This window comes from Pterocles gutturalis, unplaced genomic scaffold (genome assembly GCF_000699245.1).
Source record: "Pterocles gutturalis isolate BGI_N339 unplaced genomic scaffold, ASM69924v1 scaffold28899, whole genome shotgun sequence".
Classification (NCBI taxonomy): Eukaryota; Metazoa; Chordata; class Aves; order Pterocliformes; family Pteroclidae; genus Pterocles; species Pterocles gutturalis.
Genome location: NW_010136638.1, coordinates 1,081 through 17,868, shown reverse-complemented (window position 1 = coordinate 17,868; position 16,788 = coordinate 1,081). Strand labels below are relative to the sequence as shown.

The following is a 16,788-nucleotide window of genomic DNA, read 5'->3' as shown; positions in this document are numbered from 1 at the left end:
TTTGAATCCCTGCTGATAATGGAGGGGCTGTGAGCAGACCTTGTGTCAGATAGGTCATGGATTTGTGTTTCGGCGCTAGGCAGGGATAGTCCTTGCTAAGCCGTGACGCTGTTGCCAGAAGTCTGCTGATCACCTTCTCTCTGTTTGCCTTTGGTGCTTGCACAGGTATGAAGAAGAACAGGCACTGGTCCAAGAGGAGCTGCTCCAGCTGGCCAAAAGAGAAAGGGAAGCAGCCAGCGAGGCCTTGAACACTGCTCTTCAGCGGGAAAGGAACAACGCTAACGAAGAGAGGCAGAGAGCGGCCCAGCTGGTGAGTGACAAAAAACTCCAGCAGCACAGGCTAAAATCTCTCTGCTTGAGGGGATTCATTAAATGTCACTTGTGTGATGAGCTTAGAAACTTGGATTTAGGCTGAAGCACTCATCACCTCCCAACTCATCGCTTACGTTTGGTTTATGGTGTAGCTGGCAAACTGCACTTGCAGGATGTCATGTGGTGATGCTAAGGGCAAGCTTGCAGGGAAAGGCATAAGCAAGGACGGTGCTGGGGACAGCTTTACCTGTGGTGGGTTGCTGTGGTGTGTGTGTATGGGCTCGTTGTCTGAGCTAGAGAGGGTTCTTGTAAACTATCAAGCCTATTAAATGGATGTTTCAACTTGTCTTCCGTGAATTTGTCTGTTTGTGCTCTCTGACTCCGTGATGACGTTTGCACATGGTTGGACTGGTAGTCTGAGGTTGCTCTCCTGGATAAAGCTTCTGAATGGCTGCTGTGTCGTAGGAAATCTCCTCTTGGCAGATTGTACCCTGACCATGGGAAGTTGCACGACTGCTGCGTTTTAGAATAGTGACATCTGAGGCAGGTGACTGCTGTTCCTCTGCAGGTCTGGGTCAGCAGATGCAGTATTAACTGTCTCTCCTCTGGAAAGAGAATATTCTCTTTATGAATGCAATTAACAGACTTCTGTAAAGAGTGGGGAGAAGAAATTAGTGGATTTATTGCCCAATCTAAAGATGGGGCCTGGCTCAGAAGTAGAGCCTTGCCCTCCTGCAGTGGGTGTGGAGTAATCCTGGAGGAATGTGACTGGCAGAGTCAGGCAGTATTTGTGAAATGTAAAGAGGGCACCTCTAAAATGAATTGAGAGCTGGCCTCTAACATACAAAAGCTATTCTATTATCTGAACTAGCCTTTAATCCTGCGGTGTCACATACCCAGGTATTGCATACTTGGTGCTCTGCAAAAATCTGATCAGGCTCTCCTTGTGTAACCCATAAAAGATAGATTGTGGCCATGGAGTGGTAGCCCAGAACGCGGTGCAAGAATGAGAAACTGTTAAATTTCATTGCTCTTTAACTATCTCTCGATCAGTCATAAATTTAAGATCCTTAAATATGGAATAGTCTAGCCTGTCCTTGCAAAGATGAGGTCAAAGCTATTGCCTGTCAGCTTCTAGGTGTCTTCCTAAGAAGGAACAGATTTTGCCAGCCTTTTAAATTATTGGGATCCCTGTCAGACTTGCTTTATCTCAGCTACAGTTCCCTTTTGGGCATGGTTACCTTATTTTATTGTCTGTCGTACTCAAATCCCATCTGTCCTTTGTCTTCCAGTATCATTTTTTTCCTTTATTTGGAATATTTGAGTGTTTCTTGCTCACTCTTCTGCTTTTCAGTCCTAGCATATGAGGCAAATAACGTGTGTGAGCTGCTCTTTCATCTCTTCCGTGTCAGTCTTCTCTTTCAGGTAGAAGATAGTAGTGGGACTCTGGGTACCTAGTGGTAGTCCAGGTGCAGATAGCACTGGAAATTATGTGCTTAAATTTATAAGGGAGCAACTTTCAGGGTTTTTGTTGTGACAACTACTAGGGAAGCCAGAGAAAAATGGGGCAACTCCCATGAATGAAATAACAAATGAATGATTTGCTCCTAGCAGCACTTAATTGAGTTAAAGTTGAAAATCACGCTATGTCTAATTAGAAAGGTTTGCTTTATTTATTTAATTTTTTAAATACTTGCAGTAAGATCCTGAGCTACGCTGTGCCCTTAGCATATCATTGATAGCCTTCTCTTGTACAGTTGTCTCCAGTAGTGCTGCCATATTCTCCTTTAACCTTACTAGTTGTAGACCATAAATCCAAATATGACAGCTGTATTTTAAAATTATTTCGTTTTGCTTGTGCTGAACATTGCTTGCCATTAATCTGTTCTTTACGATTTTGATTCACTGACTTTTATTATCGGTAGTACTGCTATGAAGCACTTCTTCGGCCTTACTATATAGGGCATGTTCCTGAACAGAGTCTGGACTACAACTAACCTTTGATAAGGAACTTGCTGTCAGCTGCTGGGGCTGGTTACTTAGTCATTTTTAGGGTAGGATGCAGATTAAAACTCATTGTTTGTTTGGTTTGTTTTTTTTTTTTTTTTCCCCCCCCCCTTGAAGTGGTGCACTGGTTACAAGAGGGATTTAGAATTAAGTGCCTGGGTCCTGTTCTAAATTTTTTCTTGATTTTTTTTGTTTTTTTTTTAATGACTTTGAACAAGGTGCTTAGCTTCTAGATACCTTAGGTTTTGAGGGAAACGTTTTAGTTGAAGAAACTAACCAGCTCTGGAAGTAGAAACACTACAGCATTCACTTCCCTCTTGGAGTGAATGTGGCTTTTGATGAGCCGGGTGGGACTGGCTCAGATGGAAGTAGTCTGGTAAGCCGCTGCAGAGGAACTCTCACCAATTTGTATTGGAGATGAAATGTTTTGTTTGTACAACACCGCAGGGTGGTGGTGCTGGCTGGGCTCTCTGAATAATTTAATGCTGTGGGTACTTACAATACAACAAGGTTTATATCTGCAGCACTTCACACAGGGCTGAGGGTGTTTAACTGATGCTTGTAGCATGCTTTAAGCCTTGCATGAAATATCCAAGAATTAATACAGCTATCTTTCAATCCTTTTTTATTTCTAGCATGAGGAACTTCCAAAGTTGTCATAGTCAAGTTATTTAATTGCTTCACTGTGTTGTGAATAGTCTCACCTATCCCCTATACCAGGAATCATTCCTTTTTCATTTCCAATTAATCAAAACCTCTTCTCTCAACTTTTCACTTCTCACTTCTTTTGGCTTTCTTTTTTCCTCCTTCTTACCAACAAAAGAAACTTTGCAAGCAAAGCTGCTCTTTTTTTCTGCTTTCTGCTTTTGTAATCTCCGAAGGCTGTGCAGCAGATGCATCATGAGCCTCTTGGAGCCAGTGACTCCCCGTCTGATGGTTTTTGCCGAGACCTTTGAAACAAATCAATGTGGAATGGGAATGGAGAAAAGCAGGAGCTAGGAGGGGGGAATAAACGCGATTAAGCGAAGACATCTCATTACTACTCTAGAAAGGGAGGATTATAACTTATAAAATAGGAGAATCTCATTTAGGGGCCATGTGCGCCTGTGTTATCAGGACAGAGGGAGAGCAAATAGAATAAATGAAATTAATACTTTGAAAAGAAGCATTACCCGTATTTGAGAATTGAACTAATATGATTTGTGCAAAGCCCTGAAGTTCTTATCTCCCCATTTAATACCCCTAGGATAATGGCTTTGTCAGAGTTATTGACCAAAAGTCGTCGTCTTCCTTCCCACTTTGAAAGAATGAATTCAGAAATGGGGTGATGGTAGGACAAACTTTGCACCGTGATTAGCTTTTCCAGACAGGACTGAGAGGCATTGGTTGCTGTGTGAAAACAGACTGGACACAGAATTCCTAAATTGTTCATAAAGAGTTTCTGCAGTTGTCAGCGACGGACGGCTCGCTATTCCCAGCGTTCCTGGGCATGCCCTGCTCACTGGATGGCAGCCTTTGCTTTCTGGTGGCTTCAGCATTGCACTGTTGTGGTTAGCATGGCACAGAATATACGCATGGGAGGAACTGCTCACAAGGATTTAGAGTTTGTCTGTGGCTGCTCCAGTAGCGGATTATAATTGGTCATAGGCTGTTGGATTCTTTCAAATGATTTCTTGACCAGAAATAGACCCAGGGCAGTGGGTTTTGGTGTTGGTGTCATCTTGTGAATGTGGGATTCTGAACTCTGTGGCATGCTTTGGATGCTTGCACCCTTGGTTTAGTGTATATTGGTGTGCTGACATTTTGACTGGTATGTTTGCTTCCCCGTTTCAAAGCATGTGGAGGTAAAATGGATTAAAATTGCTGAAAGCAGCATAAACAGCCCGTTCATAGATTGATGCAGCATAGGAGAATTTTGGTGGTAGTAGGAGAGTGATCAGGGGGAGTGCTGCTTTCTTTTTGGTGCTGTAGGGGTGGAGGAATGATCCAATCGGACCATTCATGGAACGTTTTCTTTCAGTTTCTGGTCATTGATGAAGTTTCAAGCCAATCTTGCTCACATTTTTTGCTGCGAGTTGCCTGCTGTTGTCGAGCAGCGTCAGCTGTAGGCGCAGCTAAGCTGGTGTGGACGATGGTTTTAGAAACGGCGCTGAACACGGTTTAGTTTTGTTAAGGCTTTCATTTACTTTGTGAGAAGCTGGGGATCAGCTTCATCCTGGCTGATTAATCATAGGTAAGCATCTCTAGATTAGACTGGGGTTTTGTTGTGTGTAATCTCGTATCGTTGTGACGAGCTGGAGCAACCAGCTGAGGTCCAGCAGTAGCGTGGTGTTTGCAGCTGGCAGCCTGGGACCATCAGGGAAGGGACACTGCTGTTCTGAGGCCAGGCCTCTCATGTTAAACCTTCTCATTTTTGCCTCTCTGTTTGTGACAGTTTGGATACTGCTCACATTTGGCCAGATTTGTTGGTCCTGGTTGCTCTGCTGCTGAAATGTCTCGCGCTGAGCTAACAGCCGCCTCTTTCTGACGCTGCAAGCCTGCGTATGGGAGATAGGTTGGTCCTGGGAGGAGACATCGCTAACAGAAATCTGGGGGTTTGGTGTTTAATGGTTCTTTCATTTCTGTCAATGTTTCTTGATTGAAGCATTTTGTGGGTGAAACAGAAAACATTGATTTAAACCAGAAAGCATGGAGGCTTGTTTTAAACAGCAGTGCAAAATGAGGAAAAAACCCGTTCAGTTATTTTTCTTCAAGTTGGAGATGTTACAGTGATTTGCAACAAGTATCTACATGAGTTTACTGAAGGAATGACACCTTTTTTTCAGATTAATTTTTATGTTTTCTTTAGGAAATGACTGGGGAGTTGAGTTGCTAGAACATGAATCCCTCCATGTTGTGCAGGTACGGGCAGTTGGGGGGGCAGTACCTCCTGCCAAGGGCTGTTCCCCGCGGTCTGGCTGTTTGCAGAGCGTTCACATCCCTGTGGCCAGCACTCCTGTGCCCACCCTTGGTGCCTGCAAAACCTCCTGGGGAGCTGGGGCTGGGTTAGCAGGAGCGGCATTACCTTTAGCTGGGAGTTGCACTGCTGTTGTGTTCGAGTGCTTTCACTAGTTGAATAGAACTGCTTTTAAAATGTGTTGATACAAATTGAATTTTTTTTGGTTTGTTTGTTTAAGCCTTAATGATTTATTACAAAATGTTGCAAGTTACTGGCAGGCTACATAGCTTCAGACCTTGTTCTTCTATCCCTCTGATTCTTGCTGTCTGAGCTAAGAGCTACTTTGCTAGACTTTCCTTTGAAGACAATGTATTAACGTGTGGAGTCTTTTAAAGTTAGTCTGTTATTTCTATAGTCTCCGGCCAGAACATCCCTCCTTTTCCCCCACAGCTGGTTTTCTCTTTGGCTGCTACCTCCTCCTATAGAAGTGGGTGCACTTCTGCAGTAAAGGAATTGCTCATTTTTATGAAACCATTAAACATTTAAGGGATCCCCTATAGAACGTAAACTTGTAGTATTAAATGATGGACTTTGGAAAGGTTTGCATTAAATTTCAGTTTGTCATGGTGAAGATCTACATGTCTTCTACCTCCAGCAAGCTAAAAACTTCTGGTCTCTGGAGCTTCAGTGAGGTCTAAATTTAACTAAAGCAATTTTGGTTTGTATGTACTACAATGAACCCAGAAAGTAAAAACAAAGCCAAGCAAAAAGAAAACCTCCTCTTGCTCCATCTTCTCTTGAGGGAAGGCAAAGCTGTTATCTGGCCAAGGGCAAGATGCTGTGTATGTACTCCTTATTTTCCCTGCTACTGCTGCTATGATTTGTCAGACATTTATAGCTTTTTTTTTAACAACTTCCAATTTCTGCAGCTAGTCTTTTATCTCCTGACTCTGAAGGTTAATTTGTGTTTGGAGAGTTTTTGCAGATTTCAGCAGCTGATGGTCGTTTGAGCTTCTCATTTTTGTAGTCTCTTGGGCTAAGGGACCTTATCACAAGGTTGGCCTCTTCTTAAATCCTACAGCTGCGACAAATTGAAGTTGTCTGTGGTGCTGTCTACTTCCCCTGTCTTCAATTCTCTTTTGCCCATATTTCACACTCTTTTTTTTTTTTTTTTGTCTACCAAGTTCACATGCTCCACAGAAACTTCTTCCAAATTAGTTTGTTCTGACGTAGGGTTACTGTAAAGCCGTTCCAGCATTTTAAGAAGCAAAAAATAAGATTAACCTTCCTTTTCCCCTATTTATAAATACAAAATATTCATAATTCACAAAGAAATAAGGATATGTTGATATTTTTCCATGAATGGTCCAGCAAAGCTAGTACTGCATCTTTTTTATTTTTACCGCCAGACTACTGTGGAGTAGCAGAATTCTCTTCTAATTTTGCAGCTAATTTTGGCGGCATAAGCAGCAGATTTGGTAACGCACCAGGGTGCTTCAGCAGCGTTAGTCAAGTGCGGTATGGTTGTGGTATGAGATTGTCACAAGTATAAAGGCTGAGAGTGTTGTAAGCATGTAGTTCCTACTAGCTTGGTTAAACTTTATTTTTGGATTATGATTTTGCTTGTCTGTGTGTTTTCAGTATTTGCAATATTACAAACTTAGTATTTGGTGACAGCTTTTCGGTATTCATTGTATTCTATCTGGAAAATGACCGTGTTTGAATACTGAATCAATGCTCCTTGATCACTGAAAATTTTCTTGGTGTTTTTGACTGGTAAGTGTTACAAAGAGCAGGATTATGAATTTAAATGGCTAATAGAATAGCTGGGAAGTAAGTTTGCACTGAAGGGAACACTTTGCTCTCGCACTCTCATGGGGATGTCAGGTAGGTGACCTGCTGCTGGATGTAATTTCTGTCACATTCCCCAAATGCCATGAAACTAGCTGTGGTCCTTCTGCCACCTTTGCTTGGAACCTCAGCGTGTGTGGCTGATGTGATCCTGGCAGAGAGGAGGGGTGGTAGAAGAGATGCCGGAGAAGGGCAGAGTGTTCTGTGCTGGGTGGCGGTGAAAGGCATGGTGCAGGGTTCTTTCTGGGTCTCAATAAGAGTGGCTGACAAGTGGCTTAATAAAACAGCTGTTTTAATAACACAGAATAGAAAGAGCGAGTAGATCTTATGTCCCTTCCGATGCTAGACCCCTGCTTCCGTGCAGGATAGATCCTGGGTGGATTTTCCCGTGGCTGTGCAGATGGAGAGGCTCCTCCTTTGTTGAGCAAGTGTGTTGTTACAAGAATACAACTCTGTTCATAAAGGATGTTCGCATGAGAACATCTTGCTGCTCTTTTAGACAAAGTCCCGCAGGTGCCAGTACCGAGGGAGAGCTGCCTGCAGGCTCCTCTGGGAGGATGCCGAGGAGTGTGTGCGGCACAAGGCAGGGCTGAAGGCCGTGCCTGAATCCGTACGTGCAGCTCAGCGCAGGCCTGTGCTTGCTCCGGTTCACCGTTCGGCGGATCTCCACCTCTTCCTGGCTGGGATCGCTGCATTCCATCCCTTCATCCACATGCAGTTTACCTTTCTCAAAGACAGGTGACTTACAGATCATGTTAGCACGCTATTAAGCTAAGAGGAGGTTTCCTGATGGGCTGGAATGTTGTTATCTGTGTGGGAACACCCGTCAGCGCACAGCACACACCGGCGTGGGGTATTCTAGCGGGTTCCCGTACAGCAGCGGCTCATGGTGACACATGGGCTCCTCAAGCCCCACGTACCGGGCCCAGCAGAGCAGACGTGTCCTGCTCAGGATCACGTTTCCTCAAATACAATGTCTCCCACAGGTCTCCCCATACAAATAGCTTTGTTGGATCATGCTAGCAGAGGAAGCTGAGTGTACATGGTATGATGGGAGAAAGCAAATAAGCACTGATGTTACTTCTTTATTTGTTACCTTTTAAGCAAGCTGATATGAAGAGTACATTTCACTGAGGCTTTTTCCAGTTTGTTTATACCCTCTGGTACAGTTGGGCATCCTCAACCCGCTTCTGTTTGCTGACAAAGTTCATTTTCATTCTTATTTGTTTCCCTCTCCCTCCCTCCCTCTTTCTTTCTGTCTTTTTACTTCCCCAAACTGCAGGACAGTTTGCTCCTGCCACCTCTCCTCCTCGGTGGTGTTATCAGGCACGTGTGCAGCGGGTGAGATTGCAAACACCACTGTTCTCCGGGATTCTAAGCATCAGACAATGTTTTACACGGCATCCCATTCTCTAGCTGGCTGGTTGGACATGATGTTGGTACCTTATCTTCACGCTGACACACACTGGACATTAATAGAAATACATTGCTGAGGCACATGGGTGGAATTTCAAGCAGCCTTTCTAGCTGTGCTTTAGATAGTCCATTGTGTGCTTAACCTCTTGGAAGAGGTTTTGATGAGAAACGCATCGTGTTAACTCTTGAGCAGCTGGGTGGACTCTCTTGAAGTTTCTTATTACAGTCAGCGTAATATCTTCCTACTTGCATGCTGCTTATGCATTTTGGAATTTCAGCAGTTTTAAACCTATCTTGCCATGAGCAATATTCCTTCTTCGGAATGCAAATGTTTAGGGAAGAAAAAACTATACGTATTGCACATAGGGAGGAGGTAGGAAATGCATGCTTCAGAGGGAAGTGAGCTGCCAGCACCCTTGTTCAGCTTTGTCTAACGTCTCTCCCTGTATTATTTTTGGCTCCGTGCTTGCCTTACATCAACTGAAAAAATGACCTGGATGCAACTGCTGCTATTTGCCAGGAATTCCTTCTGCTTTTGGAGCACATCAGAATTTTTATTGTTTCCCTTGTACTATATATGCATACTTTCTCTGCTTGTTTTTTATGGCCATCTGCAATTATCTATATTATTTATGAGTACTGAGTGAAACATGACGGAAAGTAGCTTCTTAAAAGGGGCTGTAGAAAGGGAGAGGAAGTGAGCTGATGAGTTTCTCTTTGATTTTTAGACAATTAAAATAGAACACCTGCAAGCTTATGAGGGAGGGAAGGACTTAGACAGTTAGCTGGCATTCTCTCTCCTGCCTGCGTGTTACATTGGGGGGTTAGAGGCTTTTTAGCCTCAAAGACTTTGTGATAATGGGCTAACTTGAAGGATGATGCAGTAAGAATTGAGAGTAAAAATAGATCAAATGGACAGATAGAGCAGGGCTGTGTATAATTACTGTCCAAAAGGAGGAAGCTCCACAGTTTAATACCTGCTTAAATAGTACATTAGACTGAGGATACATTTGTTAAATAACTAGTGCTCCTCCAGTTAGGACCGAGAGCTTGCCACCTTCACTACATCTTGAGCCTAATGCTTTTGTCAGGGAAAAAGTGATTCACTGTCTAGCAGATGACTCCAAGGCCCCCCCCCCCCCTTTTTTTTTTTTTTTCTTAAACACATAGGCTCATATCTCGTCTCTGTCCTTTTCCCTTCTTTCCAGCAGAATGGATTTGTTCCTCTATCCATTTTGCTATAGCTGTCATTGGTACTGTCGAGCAGAAACTGTGACTCCCCTCCATAGTTTCAAAACTTTCGGTACACAAATGGGTCCTTACAAAAGCTGTTCTCCTCCCAGCTGAGGACCTGAGCAATCAGTCCTTTTTGTGTTTTCCTATGATATGCTCTCCTAGTTTAACAGCTAAATGTGGAAAAAGGGGGAGTGGGAATAAGAGTATGTTTAAAAAAAACCGCAAACAAAAAAACCCAAATAGCAAACAACAAACCACCACAAGACAAAACAAAGCAGCACCCGAAAAAAACAAACAAACAAAAAACCCCACCAACAACAAAACCTGATGTCAGTTGCAAATAAACTTGTAGGTTTCTTACATCTTCTTTCTTAATTTTTCAGGGTAAAGGAGTTTTGTTTCAAGTACAAAACTTGAAAGAGCATGAGAGCTTTTAACTGCAAAGGAAACTAAAATTTTAAAGATAATGCATGTCAGTCCAGCCTGTAGATTTCTATCATTTAAAAAGTTGCCCCCCAGCCAGCATGCCTTTCCCTGTTCAAGGCTTGGCATTTTGCACTGTAATTTTTCTGAGCTTTGTGCTACTGGCGGTTGTCACAGAGTTCTATTAAAAACCTACTTGCCTGTGATTTTTTGTTATACAGTGACCTGCAGAAAGAGGCGGTTCTCTGTGGTCAGGTAAGAATTTGACACTGTTCCCTTACTGGTGACAGCAGTGGGATGCGTCAACACCTCTTCCCATCTGATGGCTGTTCAGAAGCCAGCTCTTGGGTCACTCTGCCCTTGTTCAAGATCATGATGAAGGTCTAAATGCAGTCTTGAAGCTGTTGCTAGCCACTTGTGTTTTCTTTTCTTTAGTTCATCAAATTTCATGCATCTGGGGTAAAAATAAGAATTTTCATTGTACTTCATCTAGACAGAGTATCGGTTTGTGCCCAAATTAAGTGGGGACCATTAGCCGTGTTCCTGCTCCAATCATGTCATTCTGCCATAACAGGCTTATTTTCTAAGGTTAATAAGAAATGTGTTCAGGCACCTGGAGGGGAAGGAGCTCTAATGGTCTTAGCTGCCGCTCTCCTCTGCATAGATGGGACTGACGTGGGTGATAAATTCTCTGCTGCCTCAGGCCTTGCGCAGGCAGGCTGCTCCCTTAGGACAGAAAGTGGTTCAAGGGGTACCGTGGGTATTTTTCAGATGGGACTGGAGCAGCTGGACAGAAGAGGTTTCTTCCAACATAGACTCACTAACATGAGGTTTAACCCCTCTTAATTTTGGTGTTTTGCTGTCAAGTACCCAGTGGGCAGGTAACAGTCAATGACAGATTTTTCTGACTACCTGCACGTCCAAGTGCAGCCAAAATTTTGCCCTGTTGTTTGCACACATGTTTAGAAGTTACGTCTGCTTTCTGCATGAGAAATAGGTCTTACTGGGCATTCTTAAACTGCAGTAAAAATTCACATCTTCTTAAGAATGAACGATAAACTTCTATATAATGAGACTGATTTCATACAGTTGCTTGTTGGCCAGCAGATGTTGCTGTTGCGCTTGCTCAGGCATCGCTGCAGTTCAGCAAGTCATCCGCCTATTTTAAGAGCTATGATGCAGACTGATTTGGAACTAAGTTTCCTGCTTGATAATTCATGTCATTTACTGGTAAGTCAATATACTGTCCAGAGACTTAAGGTACATCTTGTGTATGCATGTGTGTAAATAAATAAATGGTATTAGGATGTCTCTTTTGACCTACACTTTTTTTTTTTCACTTCATTACCAGCTCTGAATTCTTATGAAACTTTCTGCTCTCATTAGCAAAGCAATTTTGATTTCCTTTTTTTTAAAAATTATTTTTGAGGGAGGGAGTTTGGCTTTTCAAGTGAGCCTTTCAAATGTGATGGTGCAAAGGGAGCCTAATAAACAATCCATAAGCAGCATATCCTCATTAATACTCCTTTGAATTTAGGATCTGGGAAATCTATTACCTGCCTCGTGCAGAATCTGGGAGATGAGTTGTGGATCTAATTTGGGGTCAAAACCACTGCAGCTGCTCTATGCATTGATCCTGCAGACTCTGTGCTCTGCTCCTCACTTCTCTGGGATGTGATTTGAGCTGTAGTACTCTTATTTTTGGAAATAAGGATTTTTAATATGCATCTCGGTTGCGTGCCAGGGATGATGCCTTCGCTGAGCTCATAGTTTCTTGCGGCTGTGTCGAGAGCCCTTCCAAAGCAGCAGTGAGTATTTCCTGAAGGTGGCAGTGAAGGGACGCATGGGAAGACTCCTTTCCAGGGGCGGACCGGGAACTGCTGAGCCCTCAAATTGCTTGCATACCAATGAAATATCTCAACATTTTTGCTTATTTGTTTTCGTTCTGACTCCTGCTTCTCCAGGAGTTACCATAATATTTGTCAGGATGAGTTTACCCTAAGTTTTTGGAGTTCGTTGGTTTCTATAGAAATATATCATTTGTAGTTGTGATGCCAGTATGTACTGACATAATTTACAAACTGGAGTGTGTGTTGAATCAACCTGCTTGTATCTTTCATTTTTTCACTGTGCTTCCTGGGGGTTGCTTTCATTCTTAAATGCATGGCTCTGGCAGCTGGGGAGTTGCTGTGCGCTCAGGCTGCGGAGGGGAGGAAAGGCTGTCGTGAAGACAGTGCCGGTTTCCACGCCAATGATGCGGTATGTTCTCAGCCACCTCAGATTTCCCTTTGGTTGTCAGCTCTCTGCTTGGTTCCTAGTTGTACTTCTTGGAGAGGTTGGTAAGTGCTGCTGAGAACAAGTTTGGTTTTGGAAGTGGTGGGAGGAGCATGGCAGATGCTGTCCTAATGATATCTCATGCTCCCTACCAAAACTGAGGTTTCTGTCTCCATTCCTCAGATCCTCTTCAAGATTCACTGTTTTGACTTACATCCTAGCCTTCTAATTATATGCTGTCTGCAAAACCTGGTCTGTAAAAATTCACTGTAATATCTGCGTCCCTTTGGCTGTCTGCAGTCAGGCTACAGAGACTGTCGGAGGAGCCCTGTACTGAGAAACCGCCGGAGTTTCTTTCAGCACGAGTTTGAGATCTACGTGCAGTGCTTTTGTAGAGGCAGTATCTCAGGTCAGTCCTCACTGATATTGTAAGTTTCTGACTGATTTGAGTGATTTGGAGTGTAAACATAAAGATGATCTAGCTGGCCTTGGAGGAAATGAGTTACTGCTTTGAGGGCAGAATTGCCTCTTGGCTGTTGGTTGGCTGGAGTCCCTGCAGATTTTTAGGGAGGAGATTTGTATCTTTTCATCTGTTTTCAAGAAGGGGAAACAAGAGTTATAAAAACCACTTAAAGGTTCAGTTAAGATTTATTCTGGCTGCATAACTGCCTCCCATAATAACTTTAATATGCATCATCCTGGAACTCCTGATCATCAGCCCTGGTGTTGGCAGAGCTTTCAGACCCAGCAGAATCTCCAACGTTAAGCAGCTTTTAAGAAGGAATGTAGCCAGAGAAGCACAAAGATGAAATGGCTGCCTTATAAATTCTGGCTGACCTTGAGAGTCCTTATTTTAACAAGCAGGAGGACGCTGTTGAGAGCCATCTAGACAAGAGCTGTGGTGGGAGTGTGTGTAGGTGTGCGATCGTCAAGGCAAGAGGAGAGGCTGGGGGAAGACCTCGTGGGCTTGGTGGGAGGAGGTGGCTTTGTTGTAGGCCAGGTACCTACTTACCTTGTTTCCGTTGTTGGTTGGAGTCATGTCTGTACTGATACTGATTTAAAATGTGTTTTTTTTCTGATGGCTCCTTGTGGGTGTGGGCTGTGGAAGATCTGTGGGTTGAATTAATCCGTTTCGTCAGAGTTAGTATCTTTATTTAGGAAATGGTCCTCATCAGTTATTCCTCTCTATTTAGTGGCTGACTGGTCCCTGTGTGGGTGCTCATCAGACACATCAGAGCCTGAATGACCAGGGAGGCTGACGTTTTCTGTAGCTTCTCCTCTGCTCCCCCTGTGCTGGGGTGGGGGGTGGAAGCCTCATGTCATATCATTTTTGTGAACGACAGAGGACTGTCATTCTCACTGTCCTGGGCTGTCAGTTGGGCACCTTTTGCAGACCCTAAATTCCCTTTAAAACAAAACATTTGGCTTAGTTTATTTTGTTCCATTAAATAATTTCACTGCTAATGCATAGTTATCTGCAGCAGTGACACTCGTCTATGCTTTAATTATCGCAAAGCTGTACAATTCCCCCTCCTCCCTGCCTGGAAGTTGTCACTTGTGCAGGGTGGTTTTGCAGAGATAAGTGTGTAATACACGGCAGTGCTTTGGGTCTCATGCAGTACTCAGACAGTTGCTGACTGTTAAATGTAGGCAATAGAAGAGTCAAGGATTTTGGTCTCCATCTTCTATTAGTGGCTCTTATCCACGTGAAGTGAGAGACATTGGGAAGGAAAAATCTTATCAAAACTTCATAATATGGGCTTGAAGATAAAGGTGTGAGCAAGTGCTGATTGGAGGCATTAAGCTTACAGGTGTTAAGAAAATTGGGAAGCACAAGTATTTGTTTTTCTTCTGAGGAAATGTAAGAAATGAAGCATCCGTGATCCTGGGCAGCAGCCTGGGAGCCCTGGTTGTGTTTGAGAAAGATTCGTTGTATTCTCTACTCCTCTCCTGCCCCGGCTTTGTCCCCCAGCTTTTTTTACCAACTCTGGTTTTTGGTAAACACCCTCTCTGAGTGCAGAAGAGCCTGCAAAAGTCTTTAGTCCAGCCAGTCATTATGAGGAAATACAATTGAGTTACAGGGTATTTATTCCTAAATTTGGAGACAATACATACTGGAGTGAATTACCTGCGATTTCTGAACACCACGCTCTTGGTTGTTAAGGAGTGATTTTGTTAACGGAGGACAAGGTCAGTCCTATCCAAACGGAGGGCATGCGGGCAACGTGATACTTGTGTTGTTGGAAGGTAAAGATTTGTTTGTGAATAAAATATTCTTGAAGAGATTACTAAAACCTTGCAAAATCTGAACGAGGAAAAAGCTGGAGGGGGCTCCTAATCACAGTTCTCTAGTTTCACAAAGCTGAGAGAAGTGGGTTGCAGGCACCTCATTTAACTTGCAATGATGCACTGAGGTTTGTGGATGAAGAACACCTGGAGCATGTGTCAAAAAGATAGCAAATCTGGAGAGGGACCTGATACAAATGAGGACAGTATGAGGAAGCAAAGCCTGTTTATTATCTTGTAATAGATGGAAATGAGGCCATTTATTGGAGTTATCTGCTGGCGGAGACGTTCTGCCAGCTACCTTTGTTTGGAACTCTGACCAAGACCTGCAATATGTAATTGTGTCCCAGCTTCCATCCTGACTTAATTCTTAGGATTGAAATTACTCTCTTTCACATACAAAAGCCTTGAATTCTTTTCCTGTATTGTTACAAGGAAGGCAATTTCTGGATGCTGACTGGCAGGACTGAGGAGCGGAGCACTATACCGCTTGTGTTCCAGTGCGCATCCTCAGTCCCCATCTATCTGCTGCGCTTGGCTGGCAGCAGCGGCACCTGTTTGAGCAAAACTTCTTGGGCCTAGAAGTTCACTGTATATTTTCTTTGACCCAAGGACATCATCTTAAGTGTGTCACTTGAATACCTCACAGCTTTCTGAGCTCCAAATCTTTCCATCAATCTCATGCTTATTTTCCATGGAATTTATCACCACCGTGCTTTACGTACTTTCCAGATAAGCAGACTGGCAGAATATGGTGGGCAGTTTGATGGCTTTCTTCCCCTCAGGAACGGATGTTGTATTAAGAATTGTACTTCCTACGGGAGGTTATATACTCACCCCACAATAATTTAGTCTCAGAACTTTCCTTCTGGGAACCTGAGCACCCCTGAGAAATTTCCAAATGTCTCTTCTCTAAATACTGTTGGTTGAAATACCTTTCACATTTGGCAGTGGATGCTCACATAGAAAGATTTTTAAGTGGCAGAACTAATAACCAGAATGATTGCTTGGGTTTTTGGTTTTGTTTAAAGCATGCTTGAAAGCCTTCCCATAAGAGCACAGAAGTAAATACTGTCTTAGTGGCTTTTTAAACTCATTTTATGAAAAACCACTTGCCAGGTCTGACGTTTCCCTGAGCCACGTTAGTTGCTTCTCTGGAGCTGTACTCTCACCTTTTGTAATATACTTTCCAAGTAGGTATGGGATGGAATATCACTCCTAAAAGTATTACTTCGTGCAAAGATACAAGAGAAAACGGGGAGACGAGGAGAACTCCATAATGGAGGTGATGGAGCTCATTGCCTGACATGAGTGAGATACAATGTGGAGAGAGCATTCTGTATCCATGGGGCAAGGGAGACTGGCTGGGCATCCTGCAGGAGCTGCTGGGGGAAAGGGTGGGTGGACGATCCTGATGGGGCATGTGTGGGATAAAAAAACAATAACGAAAACCACAGCAAACGCTGTGCAGCCAGGGGCTGGGGGTAGGAGGGAGAGTGGCACTTCTGGCTCTGTGTGCGCATGGGGTGCTTCTGCCTCCCGTGAGTGCGTTGGGAGGTGTGGAGAGAAAGGATCCCAGCCTGGCAAGTTAGCTGCCAGGGTGGCTGATGATTAATTGCCCTTTTAAAATTGCAATTATGTCAGTTGTAGAACCCGTGAATATTAATTCCTGATTTTCTCCTTGAAAATCTGAACGGTGATGAGACAGGTCCATTTTCCTGCAGTCTCAGAAGGGGGCCAAGTGCCGCAGCCAATAGTTAGTACTGAAAGGAAAGGCTGCTGTGACTCTTTGCAGTGTTTTGTGACTGTCTTGCCTCTTCTTTTTCAGTGTTTCTGTTGCTTTCTTCAGAATCCTCTCAGTGCTTACGGCGAATTTTCCCCGCTGACAGTAGTAGGTGGCAGGCTGACACCTGGAGTGAGTTAATCACTGCAAGCGGTATTAGTTACCCGGATTTGGTGGATGGCTTTCCACCATTCACTGCTGCTTCCTGAGTCCCTTAGAGACTTCAGAATGAAAAAGAGATTGCTTTTTTGCTGCTCCAGCT

The 16,788-nt window shown here is 43.7% G+C and overlaps 1 protein-coding gene across 1 annotated transcript in view; it reads left to right on the top strand.

The window, feature by feature from the left end:
• CHCHD6 (coiled-coil-helix-coiled-coil-helix domain containing 6) overlaps nucleotides 1-16,658 on the top strand; it is a gene marked incomplete at its 3' end in the record, with an annotated part of 18,572 nt that extends 1,914 nt beyond the window's left edge. The window contains exons 3-5 of the mRNA XM_010082386.1: nucleotides 166-310; nucleotides 7,608-7,718; nucleotides 16,593-16,658. Of these exons, the coding sequence (XP_010080688.1) occupies nucleotides 166-310; nucleotides 7,608-7,718; nucleotides 16,593-16,658 (322 nt within the window). The remainder of the gene's footprint in view (nucleotides 1-165; nucleotides 311-7,607; nucleotides 7,719-16,592) is intronic.
• Between the last annotated feature and the right edge of the window lie 130 nt (nucleotides 16,659-16,788).